General features: G+C 54.1%; 1 protein-coding gene across 2 annotated transcripts in view; it reads left to right on the forward strand.

The window, feature by feature from the left end:
* Positions 1–10,242, forward strand: part of Alpl (alkaline phosphatase, biomineralization associated) — a 52,321-nt gene extending 42,079 nt beyond the window's left edge. For both annotated transcript variants that reach the window (XM_034503300.2, XM_076933928.1), the window contains exons 7-12: positions 2,431–2,574; positions 4,090–4,159; positions 5,373–5,507; positions 8,099–8,290; positions 8,715–8,834; positions 9,292–10,242. In XM_034503300.2, the coding sequence (XP_034359191.1) occupies positions 2,431–2,574; positions 4,090–4,159; positions 5,373–5,507; positions 8,099–8,290; positions 8,715–8,834; positions 9,292–9,557 (927 nt within the window). In that variant the 3' untranslated portion in view covers positions 9,558–10,242. The remainder of the gene's footprint in view (positions 1–2,430; positions 2,575–4,089; positions 4,160–5,372; positions 5,508–8,098; positions 8,291–8,714; positions 8,835–9,291) is intronic.
* Positions 10,243–13,444: the final 3,202 nt, after the last annotated feature.

Genomic DNA, 13,444 nt, shown 5'->3' on the forward strand with positions numbered 1-13,444 from the left:
ATAGTATGCTATGCTCTTAGGAGATGACCTGCCCTACATACTTATGCTTGCACACAGTGGCACATGCCTGCACACGAAGCTGACATGTCCAGAAAGAAGCCAGAGCATCTTATGCTTTTCCCACCCGTGCTCTGCCTTTTGCTTGCTGTGTGACCTTGAGCTGTTACTTAACCTCTCTGAGCCTCCCCTTGGACAGCCCTTCTGCCCACTGGACCTGCTCCGACAGCTTACTGGAAGAGCTAAGTAAGAAAATCCCAGTTGAGTTTGGCAAAGAGCCTGGCCCCCAGGAGTGTTCAAGTGACAGCTCTTGTATGTAAGCCACTGGTCCTTGGTGCTCACAATTCAACACCCAAGCAGGTTCTTACATGCAGGCCTCAGCTCTTGGGGAGAATTTCTGAATTGTTCTTTCTTTACTATGAGGGTTGACAGTGACTTAGAGCCCCTAAGCCTGAAGTACGGGGCCCTGTGAGGCTCGGAGAAAGTGCCAGGTCCCATCGCTCTCTGCTCTGTTCCTCAAGCCCCATGGCTCTTTTACAAGTAGCGGGTGAAAGGCTGCTTTCAGGACCACTGGTCCTGTTGACGCCTCCTGGGTAAGAACCACCTGGGACACAGTCACCCCTCTGGCTTTATCTCCCCCTGCCAGGCAGCCCCCCCTTCCTCCTCCCACTTCCCACCCCCTTGCCCCACCTACAGGCTGCTGGAGGCCAAGATGAGGTCATGTGGAGAACACTGGTCCTGTAGCAGGAGAGGTGGGGGATGGGTGATTACAATAACTCTAGCCAGCTGGGGCAGGAGCAGCTGAGGCAGGGAGAGGCACTTTGGGGGAAAAAAAGCTTTGGAGGCAGTGCGGGGTGCTGGGGTCTCCTGGAGCCATGAGGGCATGAGCCAAGGAATAGAAAGGGGACTTCCTAAAGCCCCCTCTCCCCTCGCTCTCCCAGTTCCGTTTGCCCCTCTGTCATGGCTACCCCCCCCCCAAACTCCCCAGACCATCCATGAATCAAAAATCCTGGTGTCCACTCTGAAAATAAATATGTTCCGCTTTAAAGAGAGTGAGTGAGAGAGAGACAAACCCAAACCCCAAAGGCAAACAGCAAGTCTGTTATTTGGGAGTTTAATGAGCCCGTGTGAAGTCTCCGCTGGGCTGGGAACCATGTGATCCGGGCAGGAAGATTGGGGGCTTCAGTTCCACCCGAAAATGCCAAGGGGTCAGGTTCTGTGGGAACGGGAGAAGGCGCCAGTGACCTGGAGTCCTTTCTCCCAGACCCAGTCAGAATTATCCGAGCTCCTCCCACAAGATGGGAGTAAGACCCTCTCCTCCTGTCCGGCTTCATTCTTCCCTTCTGGGGGGACAGCTTCCATTGTAGGGACCACCAGCAACACTGGATGACTGCCTTTCTTCTCTGGATAGTCATTCCCATTCTATAGACTAGGAAACTGAGGTCCTGTAAGATCAAAGAAATAGGCCCTTGGTTAGCAAGCAGTAGAATTGGCTCTTTACTTCAGTGTCCTTGGCCTTCCTGGGTACCTTACCCTGATTCTGCCATGGGAAATAGAATAGAGAGAGAACTTTGGCCTATCTGGAGACAGTGGATCTCAGGTGTCAGCCAGGAGCAGCAAGTTGGGCTGGTGCCTACGGTGACAGAAGGACACAGTATGGTGGTCACCATGGGCTGTGGCTGTTATGTTCTTGGCCCCGGCTTTAAAAATAGTTAGGACTTCAAACATGGATTCCCTAGGAAAACAAACAACCCCGCGTCCATCCGTCCACCCTCGCATGCCAGCCACAGTGGATAAAATTAGCCTGGCAGTGATTACACAGACGTGAGACGGCCGGTGTTTGCCCAGGCAGTGGGCTGGTTCCCAGCTGGGCTGCCCCTAGACCTCCCTGGCCGAGGCCACTCACTGTGGGAGAAGACACTCCCGAAGGCCCCATCCTTAGCTTCACGCATACAGCAGAGCACTTGGGGGGTTACTGGTAGAGAAACAGTGGGTTCTGGGTGTGAATCTTATCAGTGCCACACACTGCTGTGTGGCTGAAGGGCAAAAAATCACATCTCTGTGTCTATAGCAAGAAAGTGCCAACCACTTCCCTAGCAGTTTGGCTAGGAGATTGAGTGAGTTACTCTGTCTTACTGGCTCAGGGCCCAACACACAGCAAATGGGCTTTCCTACGGGGCTGGGGGATGTTAGCTATACAGAAACACTAATATTCCACCCCCAGAAGCCCCAAACCACCGTCCTGCTAGGTCAGCGATTTTATCTCTCCAATCTGAACAAATAGTTCAGAGAGGGAACACTGGCTCAGGCCTTACCTGGCAAGGCAATTGTCCACACCTCCACCCAGACTCTGCTGTTCGCTTTCCAAGCCGGGACTCCTGGGGCTTCTGGACAATTTAGAACCCTGGGTGTGATGGCTCCTTTGTCCCTCAGGTGATCATGGGTGGCGGCCGGAAGTACATGTACCCCAAGAACAGAACTGATGTGGAATATGAACTGGATGAGAAGGCCAGGGGCACAAGGCTGGACGGCCTGGACCTCATCAGCATCTGGAAGAGCTTCAAGCCCAGACACAAGGTAACCAACGGCTGTGGATGGGTTCAGCTGTGGGACCATGGACCACAGGACACCTCCATCCATGTATGGAATGTTCTTTGCCAGTGAGAGTCCAGAGTTCTTGCTTGCTCTACTCTACAGACCCGTGCCTGACAGACACTCCTGCTCTCTATAGGAAGGGCACCAAGGGGGATGGTGACAGGGTCAGGGAGGCACCTGGATGGACCCCAGACAAGCTGGGCACCTAACACAGGGAATGTCATGTGCCTGGACCACAGGAAGTGCCTCTGGAGGCACACAGAGGAAACTCAACAGATGCCCTGAGCAAACGGGAGGGCGTGGGCAGGCAGCACGGAGCAGATGACGGGAGAACACGGCTCAGCAAAAGTGTGCTGGCTGAGGCTGGAGGTGTAAGCCCTCAGAGTACATCCCCTGTGCCAGGGCATGGGTGGGCTGAGAGGGAGGCTGGAGCAGGGTTAGTTCCTCTGAGAGGCCTCTGGCCCTTTAAATCTGCCGCTGTGGGCCAGCCGGGCAGCTGGGTCTGGAAATGACTGTGGTCAGGCCTGAAGACAGTGGGGAGCAGCCTGGCAGCCGCTTTGATGTCACTCTGGGGTTGGGTTTCTCAGGGTTCCATGGCAATCCCTGGGGAGGCTTGGTGGCATGAGAGGCTGAGCTAGGGGAAGATGGGCAGGGCTGGGGACAGCCCCATGGCTGTGTAGGGGTTGTGGGGGTGAGGGACTCTCTTCTCTTTCCCCTCCTGGGGCAGCTTGGATAGGCAAACTAAAGAGACACCCTGCTCCTGGCCTCGGTTGCCGTGATGATCAGGACCAGCAAGCCATTCTTCTGCCATGGGACTCTGTATAGACTGAAGTGGGGACAGTCTTGAGAGACTGCTATGAGTGTTGGTTGTCACAGCAGGGCCCTGGGGACCCAAGCCAGATTCTTTGCTTCCTCCTCCTGCCCCAGAGCAACCTAGAGGACTGAAAAAACCACCCCTAAGGCCGATGCCCAGAGAAGGCAAGAGCTGTTTTTGAAGACACACAGCAAATTCCCCACAATGCTAAGCACACACAATCCAGGCAGGGCCTCCTTATCGCTCCTCCTAGATGGATTCCCAAGGCATAGCCATTGGACTTCACTCCCTCTTGGCTCTCCAGAGACCCCCAAACACCGGAGACCCCCAAACACCACTCATTCCCTTCTGTAGGCATTCAAGCTCTCTGTGACCTACCCTGTGACACCCTCATGGGGAAAGCAATACCTTTATCCCAGATGGATCAGTTCCTACTTTGCCTTCTGGACCTCCAAAAGGGTGTCACCTCCACCAGGAAGCTCTCCTTGATCCAGTTCCCAGGGTCCTCATATACCTAGGTTGTACCCAATAATCTCTGTACATCTGTCATTTCTTGAGTCCAGAGAGGGTAGGTGCTCAGGGCAGGATGATGCAGGGGGACTGAGCCACTCTGACTCTGTGGCCAGCTGGGGCTTTTTCCGGCCTTCCAGGCCTGTGCTGACACAGCCCCTCCCACCCCCCAGCACTCCCACTATGTCTGGAACCGCACTGAACTGCTGGCCCTTGACCTCTCCAGGGTGGACTACCTCTTAGGTAAGTAGAGAAGGTGGTGAGCCCACGGCTGCAGTAGTAGGATGTAGTCCCCAATTACAAGGCCTTCCAGGGTGCGGAGGGGGGAAAGGTGTGGTTTGTGGAGTTAAGCTGTCCGTTTGCAAGAGGAGCCCCAGTTAGCAAAACAAACAAACAAACAAACAAACAAAACCCAAGTTCGGAGAAGGGAGAGCACACAGCACACCAGGGTAAAACCAGCCAGGCAAGCTTCTGCTGGTCCTTGGGTTAATCCCTGTTCCCTAGAGAGTAGGTGCCAGCCAGCAAAGGGAGTGGACACTCCAGGATCTGGGGGCTCACACCATCTTGGAGGTCAGCTCCAGCTGGTGCGAGGTGGTGTGGCACAGAGGGTGTGCTGGGCTCCCTGGAGCTGCTGTTTGGCTGTTGCATGGTGACTAGGTGAGGGACGGCTCTCCTGGGAGTAAACTGAGGACAAAGAGCAGGAGAGACAATGACCCCTGTGTTTCTGCCGCTTCACTGCGCATGCCCCTGTGCCCTCAGACCTCACCTGTACATATGCACGTGTTTATATGGCCCCCACTGAGCCCAGTCCAGAGTCCACTGCCTCAGAGACGAGGTGCCGCGGCCTCTTGGGTTTGAGTCGCAAGTCTGCCCTTTCACCTGCTGAAAACAGCAAGTTGTTGGGCCCCTTGGATCCTCTTCCTCCTCCTCTCCCTCTTCTCCCTCTTCCTCTGCAAGTTGGAACGGAAGCACCCCACTCTGTACCCCTGGTGAGGTGGGCTCTAGGCCCCTGTGCCCCTGGTAAGGTGGCCTGTAGGCCCCATATTCCTGATACGGTGAGCTCTAGGCCTCTGTGCCCCTGGTGAGGTGGGCTCTAGGCACCCATGCCCTTGCTGAGGTGGGCTATAGACCTCATGCCTCCGGTAGGGTGAGTTGTAGACCCTTGTCCCTAGTGGGATGGGCTGTAGGCCCCATGCCCCTGGTAAAGGTGTGCTGTAGACCCCGTACCTCTGGTGGTGGGCCTATAGGCCCCGTGCCCCTAGTGGGGTAGACTGTGCAGAGAATGAAAACAATGAATTCATTTCTGGATCCACAGAGGCTCCCAGGTACGGCCACTCCTATATTTACTCCAAGTTAAGTGTAGGGGCTTTGGTATCCTCTGTGACACCCTGGGTTCCCTGGGGTCCTCACAGCAGGCTCGGGGCTCTTGGCACCCATATTCTTGCCATGCCCACAGGTCTCTTTGAGCCCGGGGACATGCAGTATGAGTTGAATCGAAACAACCTGACTGACCCTTCACTCTCCGAGATGGTGGAGGTGGCCCTACGGATCCTGACAAAGAATCCCAAAGGCTTCTTCTTGCTGGTGGAAGGTAAGGAGTGGGAGACAAACCTTCCAGAAACATGACGTGGGTTAGGCGATGGAATGGCACAGCTTTCAAAGGGAACTGCAAGTTTTGGGGTGAAGAGTGCGTGTGGTGGACGCTCCCCACAAAGTCAGTGGGAATTCAGAGGAGGGGGGGACTGCTTGTCTACCAGCCCAATTTGAGTGGGCTTCCTGGCAGAGAAGAAGCCATCTTCCTTTGAGAAGTCTTTCTGTCAGCCCTGGCTGTGGAGGGCCGTCCAGCCTGTAAGCATCACCCATTCAAAAACAGTTCCACGTGCTCTGCGGCTGTCAGAGGCCAGGGGGGTGACATTGGGTTCTTGTCCACATACTATCATCCATGGCTGTGGGACTGTCACTAAGCATTTTTGTAAAAAGAGGCCAAAAATTGTCCCCTTGTCCTAGAGCGGTGACTCAGCCCCGTCATTCACAGAGGTATAAAGTAAGGACTAAGGGTTGAGGGAGGTGGCTCAGTCATCTCCTTGGTGCCTGCCACACAACAAGCATGAGGACCTAAGTTCAGATCCCAGAACCTTTGTAAAAAAGTCAGGCACGGTGTAATACGGCAGTGATGGGGTGGACACAGCTGGGTCCCTGGGGCTTGATGGCCAGCCAGCCTAGCTGACTTCATAACCGTCAGGTTCAGTGAGAGACCCTGTCTCAAAAAAAGTGAAGGTGGAGGGGCAGGGGAGATGGTCCAGCAGTTAAGACCCAGCGCTTACAGAAGACCCAAGTTCTGTTGCCAGCACCCATATCAGACAGCTCACAGCCACCTCTAACTATGGCTGTAGGCACTACACAGGCACAAGAGTCTAGAAGAAAGGTTATGCAAATTATCTGGGCACAGAAGGGTGGTTAAAAATTGTGGTGAAAATACTGGGCATAAATTTCTGGCCAAAAATTCAATCTAAGGTATTGGACACCCTCTTCTGGCCTTCACAGGCACCCCATACACACACACACACACACACACACACAGAGAGAGAGAGAGAGAGAGACACAGAGACAGAGACAGAGAGACAGAGAGACAGAGACAGGTGGTGGTGGTGGTGCACGCCTTTAATCCCAGCATTCAGGAGGCAGATATCTGAATTTGAGGCCAACCTACATAGTGACAGCCAAGGCTACAATAGACAAATCCTATCTCAAAACAAAACAACAACAAAACAGTAAATAAATAATGAAATAGTTTAAAACTAGATAAAGGGGGGAAGTGGTTGAGAAAAGACATATAGGCACACACCCATGTGGAGCATGCGCACACAGTAGCCAGCAGCTCCATAAGCCCTGGGGGAGCAGAGAGTAATCTATCCTCAGTGTTTCCATTGCTACCATTGTAATTACATAGTAGCCAAAGCAACAATAGGAAGTAACAGAGTTTCCAGAATCTTCCAGAATTTCTACAGCCCTTGCCCTCTGTGGTCCCTTGGGTGGCCCTGCTGAGATATGCATGTTCTTACCCCATGAAGATGCATGAGCGCGCGCGCACACACACACACACACACACACACACACACACACACACACACACACGCTCGCACATGTCCTCGATATACACTTAACCGATTGGGCCCCTCCACCCTCCAGAGGCCAGTGGCCGCCTGCCCAGCTAGGCTGCCTTCTTGCCAAGCCCTGGGGTTCCCACCAGTGCAGCGGTCTCGGCCTGGCCCCAAGCAGGCCTCTGATCTGAGGAAGCGCCAGGAACCAGTGGTGGTGAACACGGGTCCCCTGGGAGTGGTCCTCTTTGCGAACAGGGCCAGGCCAGCCTGCCAGGCCAGCTGCTCCCACAACCACAACAAAGAGAAGGTCAGCCTTCCCACCCTGCCAACCCACCGGCCAGGCCAGCAGTGAGGGTGAGTGAAGTTAGTGAAGAGAAGCACTGCCTGGCACCCCAGCTCACGACCCGCAGAACTGGGAGTGACCACTAGGTGGCGTCCTGCGGGAAGCTAAGGCCTGCATGTTTCTACTCCAAGGGTCTGGCATTATGGGATTCAACCTTCCATTGGCCTTTCTGCAAGGCCACTATGACACTGCCCAGGCTCTGAGGACTTGTGCCAGGGTGAAGTCTCCATGCTTTCTGCTTATAGGGATATGTTCATAGACGAAACAAACTGTGGGCTTTGGAATGGGGTTGAACCTGAGCCCCTATCCGGTACTCCCATGGAAATGCCACTCCCCCACACTTCCTCAGTTGCACCATCTGAGACACCCCCACTGCAGTAGAGACTTAGGCATGCTCCCTCACCCTTCCCTCCCTTTCCCTCTGCTGAAGGCTTCAGCCATTCCTTAAAACAACTAAGAATGCTGAACTAGGAGCAGAGGCATGTGGGAGAGATCCAGGCTTGGGTCCTGTGGTTCTCCCTTCTCTGTGGCTCTGCTTTTCCCCATATGCCCTGCCCCCCACGATCTCCTTGCTTACCCTCTTGCCTGAGGTAGGCCTGGCACAGGGAGTCCCTGGTGAAGGTCACTGTCATCCCCTATCAAGGAGATGTCAATCTGATGACAGTGTCCTGGGGCCTGTGAGGGCATGGCTCCTTCCCCTGTCACCTCATGGGAGGCTTTTGTCTTGATGTCCCCTAGGAGGCAGGATTGACCATGGGCACCATGAGGGTAAGGCCAAGCAGGCGCTGCATGAGGCAGTGGAGATGGACCAGGCCATCGGAAAGGCGGGCACCATGACTTCCCAGAAAGACACGTTGACTGTGGTTACTGCCGACCATTCCCACGTTTTCACGTTCGGTGGATACACCCCCCGGGGCAACTCCATCTTTGGTGAGTAGGCCTGTCCCTGGGATGGGAAAAGCATCCAAACAGCATTTGATGGGATCCCAGGAGAACTGAGGACAACAGTTGAGATATTAGTGTGTGGGGGGCAAGAGTCCAAGAGAGGTGATCACCTGGGCAATGGGTGGGCATGTAGAGTACACCAGCAGAGAGAGAGAGAGAGAGAGAGAGAGAGAGAGAGAGAGAGAGAGAGAGAGAGAGACATGATTCATGATTTGCATGGGAGCGAAGAGATAATTGGATAAAAGACCTGGCATTTGTATGGTGGCTTCATGGGGGTAGTTCTGGCTCCTAAAGAGGATTACAAGAAATACCAAGCCACAGACCTTGAGGAGCTCGGTTATAGGGGTTATGGGGCTGCTGGCCAGGCTGCCAGTTCTCCATTGTGACCATGGGTCCCTTCCCTGTACAGGTCTGGCTCCCATGGTGAGTGACACGGACAAGAAACCCTTCACAGCCATCCTATACGGCAATGGGCCAGGCTACAAGGTGGTGGATGGTGAAAGAGAGAACGTCTCTATGGTGGATTATGGTAAGAACGCCACTGAGGCCAAGGCTGGGAGGGGAAAGGGTCTCTATCCCTCAAGGCTGGGCCGCTGTGGTCCTGGGGTAGTCCAGATTTGAGTCAGAACCTCAGTTTGGGCTTGGATGCATGGTTTCTCAATTTCCTTCTGGGGGGACTTTACCCTGGAAGACGCCCTGGTCCTGATGACCTAGCTTGGTGCCTGGCCCGTGTTAGGTACCACATGTCTTTATTAGATGAGTCCCCTCTAAGGGGCTGAGGGTGTGCTCTCCTGAGTGAGGCACACTTGGTTTGAAGCCGGCTGTGTCTGGTGAAAGCCTTCTCCTGGTTGCTGAACCCTGGCTCCCCCTCCTGTAAAATAAAAAGGGGGGGCCTTCAAGCCAGTCTGGGGGGTGAGGAAAAGAGGGTATTTCTCTCACAGCACCGAGGTTCAGGCAGGCACTCAAAAGATATTTCTGACCTACAGCTCACAACAACTACCAGGCCCAGTCTGCTGTCCCCCTGCGCCACGAGACCCACGGTGGGGAAGACGTGGCGGTCTTTGCCAAGGGCCCGATGGCACACCTGCTTCACGGCGTCCATGAACAGAACTACATCCCCCACGTGATGGCGTATGCCTCCTGCATTGGGGCCAACCTTGACCATTGTGCCTGGGCCAGCTCGGCTAGCAGCCCCTCCCCAGGGGTCCTGCTGCTTCTCCTGGCTCTGTTCCCCCTATGCACCCTGTTCTGAGGGCTCAGGTCCCATGAGCCCACAATGGACAGCCAGATCCCCTCCCTTTGTGGCCCACCACCTGGCAGCCCACGCTCAAGGGAGAGACCCAGGCAACCTCCAGCAGGGACAGAAGTTCGCTACCTGCCTCGCCTCCATCCGGAATCCTCCATGGGCCAGATTCCTGGCTCTGCCTTTATTTCCTATTCACTGCCCTTTGGCCAGCAGGGCAGGCTTCTCTCTTGGGCAGGCAGGACACAGACTGCACAGATTCCCAAAGCACCTTATTTTTCTACCAAATATATTCTCCAGACCCTGCAACCTCCATGGAACATTCCAGATCTGACCTTCTCTCCCCCATCCTTTCCCTCTGGAACACTGGGCTCCATAGTCAGGGGCAGTCCCCAAGCTCAACCCTCCCTGGGGGGAAGACCAGGTCTGCTCAGAATGAGACTCCCAGGAAGCCACCTCCGGGGTTGGCTGTCTACCCAGGGTGGCCCAGGCTGGGAAGAGCAGCCCAGCCGGACAGGACGCATACACTCCCCACCCAGCTCGAGAGACTCGCCAACCCTTCACTAAAGTGGCTCTCCTGTTTGGAATAGCAAAAAAAGAAAAAAGAAAAAAAAAATTTTTTTTTTTTTAATTTCTCTTTTTGGTGTTGGTTAAAAGGGAACACAAGACATTTAAATAAAACGTCCCAAATATTTCTGAGGCCAGAGCTGAGTCTTTGTGGTCAGTGGGAAAGGGACCAAAATAGGCCCATCGCTGAGGAAAGAACTGGACTCAGGGTGAGGGCATGCTGGGCAGAGATGTTGGGGCTCCTGCCAGACAAGGGGGGGCTTCCCCACTCACCCGCTGGGATGCACAGTGCTTCAGCGCTGCTGTAGACGGCGATGGGAGACAATCCACTCGTGGGTCAGTGTGAGGATTAAAAAAGAGAGTCCTTTGTCCCTAATCCCATAGCAGGGAGGGCTTTGGTGACCTGGGGCACCTTCACAGCGTGACACTCACAAAATACACTGCATAGCCCGGTGTAGCACACTCGCAAATGCTGAGTGTGTGCCAGGCACTGTACGAGGCTCAGAAGTTGCCTGGCGGTCACTGGCGAGAAGGCTTTAGGCTGTTGAGGCACTGGCTAACACACAAGCCTGACAACTTGAGTTTCATCCCCAGAATTTATGGAAGGTAGGAGGAAAAAGCTCACTTCACAAGGTTGTCACCTCCTGCCACCTCCCACACTCGCTGTGGTGCACACTCGCACACACACACAATTATACTAGAGGTGAGTGGGGTGGACACATGCCTTCCCTTGCAGCGCCTCTAGCAGCCTAGCAAGCAATGCTGACTTCTCCTGGGGTTGCTAAACAGTGCGGTACAGAGTCCCCCAGATTTGTTCCTCTTCCCTCGGGTGCCTTTGCTTGTGAGAGTGAACACCGGCCCCTGCCTATAGCCAGGAACTCTGGTCCATAGTCAGCATCCTCCTTCCCATCCCCCACTTTATGAATGAGGACACCCACAGCGTGAGAGCCCATATGATTGTCAAGGTCTCCCACGTTTGCGGACGGAGACTTGAATCCAAATTTGCTCGATGCCAACGTTCCTGCACTTAATGACATCTTTTATTTGTTTATAATACATTTCCAAATTCCTGCCCACCCAGTCCCGGACAGCGTCTTGCAATTCTCACCAATTAAACAGGAGCCAAGGCGTACACACCAGTTAAACGGGAACTAAGACTGACTATCTGGAGTGGACCGTCCTCCGGGTCTGAAAGGACAGTGAGCAGATTTTTCTCTGAGCTTCCTAGCAGTCGAGGCAAAGAGGGAAGCACAGCTAAGCAGATGCTAGGATGAAAAACTCAGTTGTATGCATTGTGTCCGGGACAGAGCTCCGGAGTCAGCTTGAACTGTGCATCACAGTGCCTTGAGATAGTAACGCAATCCCTTTGCAGCCTTTGCTGTCTCTCTGTCATGAAGTAGTTCCTTACATCCACGTGGAGGCTGCTCTTTTTCAAACATTCCCCAGTGCTGCCTTCAGTCTACCCACGGTAATAGCATAGAACGTGATAATCACCAGGACTGTGTGTGAACCACGGCTTTGTGTCTCAGCCTGAAGTGGCCATGACTTATTGAACTGGGAGCAAGTGGAGACAGAAAAAGAAGGAACAAGGGAGTTAGTTGTGTGACGAGGCCGTCGGGCACAAGAGGTACACTTCAGAGTCACCCCCAGGATGTGGAAGAAGTGAAATGTTTATTTCCCTTCTCCTCTCCCTCACTGGCTAAGGGCTGTACCACAGACAGATCACACTGAGCTTCCAGCTTGCTTCTTGAAGGGCTGACACCCCACACACACACCCCTAGCGGGTATTGAAATCAGGATCCTAGAGGGGACAGACACACCTGCTGAGTGAGCCTTGGGATGTGCTAAACAGGGCAATCATGGCTGAGTCAGAATCACGGGGGCCACACCTGTCTCAGCCCTGTAGACTGGGGCAAGGTCTTGTATCCCTTTGACACCCCAGCCTAGCACGCTGTGGGCACTCAAGTCCCCAGAGTGAACGTGCAGTTAGTTCTTCCTCTTCAGGATGTTGTCCAAGACATTCAGGCGCTCACGCTCCAGAGGGCTGGGTCCTGGCTCACACACACATCATAGGACACTGTCACCCTGGCTACTGATCACATGGGTTATGCGTCCCAATCTAAGCCAGGCATCTAGGCAGTGGACCCACTTCTGTCCCCCAGCAACCACACAGTTGTAATCACAAGTCTCCTTGTTCTCAGGTTTCTCAGGCAAGAAGGGCTGGCAAGGTCCTCTCATAACTCAGTGTGACTCTATTTCCATGTCAACAGATAGGTACCCTGGCTGAGAGACATACACCCAGGATCTCCCCACCAGCCGCCACCACCTTTAAGTGCTGAATAACCACTCCATTTGGGTAGTATCTCGGTAGTACCAGCACCCTGCTTTGCAACCTAAGCATTCGTAGCTTCCACTCAGAGTTCATTGGTAAGAACTTGCCACATGACCATGCAAGCGCAAAGGATGCTGGAAAATGTAGTTTTGGTTGGGCAGCTGCCTCTTACCCACACATCAGGTTCTCACCCTTAGCATACTGACACTGAGGACCAGGTGACTGCAGTGGGGGCTGGGATAGCAACCTTGGCTTCTAATCACTAGATTTCTGGGGGGACAAAATTGCACCTTGTACTAGCTGAGGGAGGGGGATGGGAAGTTTGAGGGACAGCTCCACTCATGCTCAGGACGCTCTAGATGTCTCTGGAAGACTTGAGTCTCTGGCTTCTTTGGAAAGCTGGAGAGCCCAGCAGATAGAGGAGGGTCCTGTCAGCAGCTTAACCGTCAGCTCTGGCACCTCCCTACCCTGCTCTCAGCTCCTTCAGAAGTCATCATGGAAGCCGAGTGTTTGACCCTTGCTTGTCTCATGGATAGATACCACGTGCTGCAGCTGGGTGGCCGAACAGAGAACAAACCCACTGTCCTCAAGTTCCTTCCCAGGGACCCCACCCCACAGTAGGGAAGATGAGGAGCCTGGGAGTTAAGAAGGTGACACCTTGGGGGATCAAGGTGGTGGGCAGAGGACAAGTGGGACAGAGAAGATAGCTCGTGAGCTGAGACCCGACATGCAGGTGGCTTGGGGCTTGGGGCCTAAGAGGATTCAGAGGAGGATCATGGGAAGAGGTGAACTGGGCTGCAGGGTTTTAGGTGCCGTTCTGAGAAGCCTGCGGGTTGCCCATGAAGACCCTAGGGAGACACAAAAGGTGCTGGCATGGATAAAGAGCACCAGTGTTGAAGCATCCTCTCAGCACCCAGTTTGGAGGAAACTTCTGCAGTGCTGGAGGCTGGGCGACCACGCTGAGGCTGCTACAACAGACCAGCCGGGGAAATCTGAG

The sequence above is a fragment of the Arvicanthis niloticus genome, chromosome 5 (assembly GCF_011762505.2).
Source record: "Arvicanthis niloticus isolate mArvNil1 chromosome 5, mArvNil1.pat.X, whole genome shotgun sequence".
NCBI lineage: Eukaryota > Metazoa > Chordata > Mammalia > Rodentia > Muridae > Arvicanthis > Arvicanthis niloticus.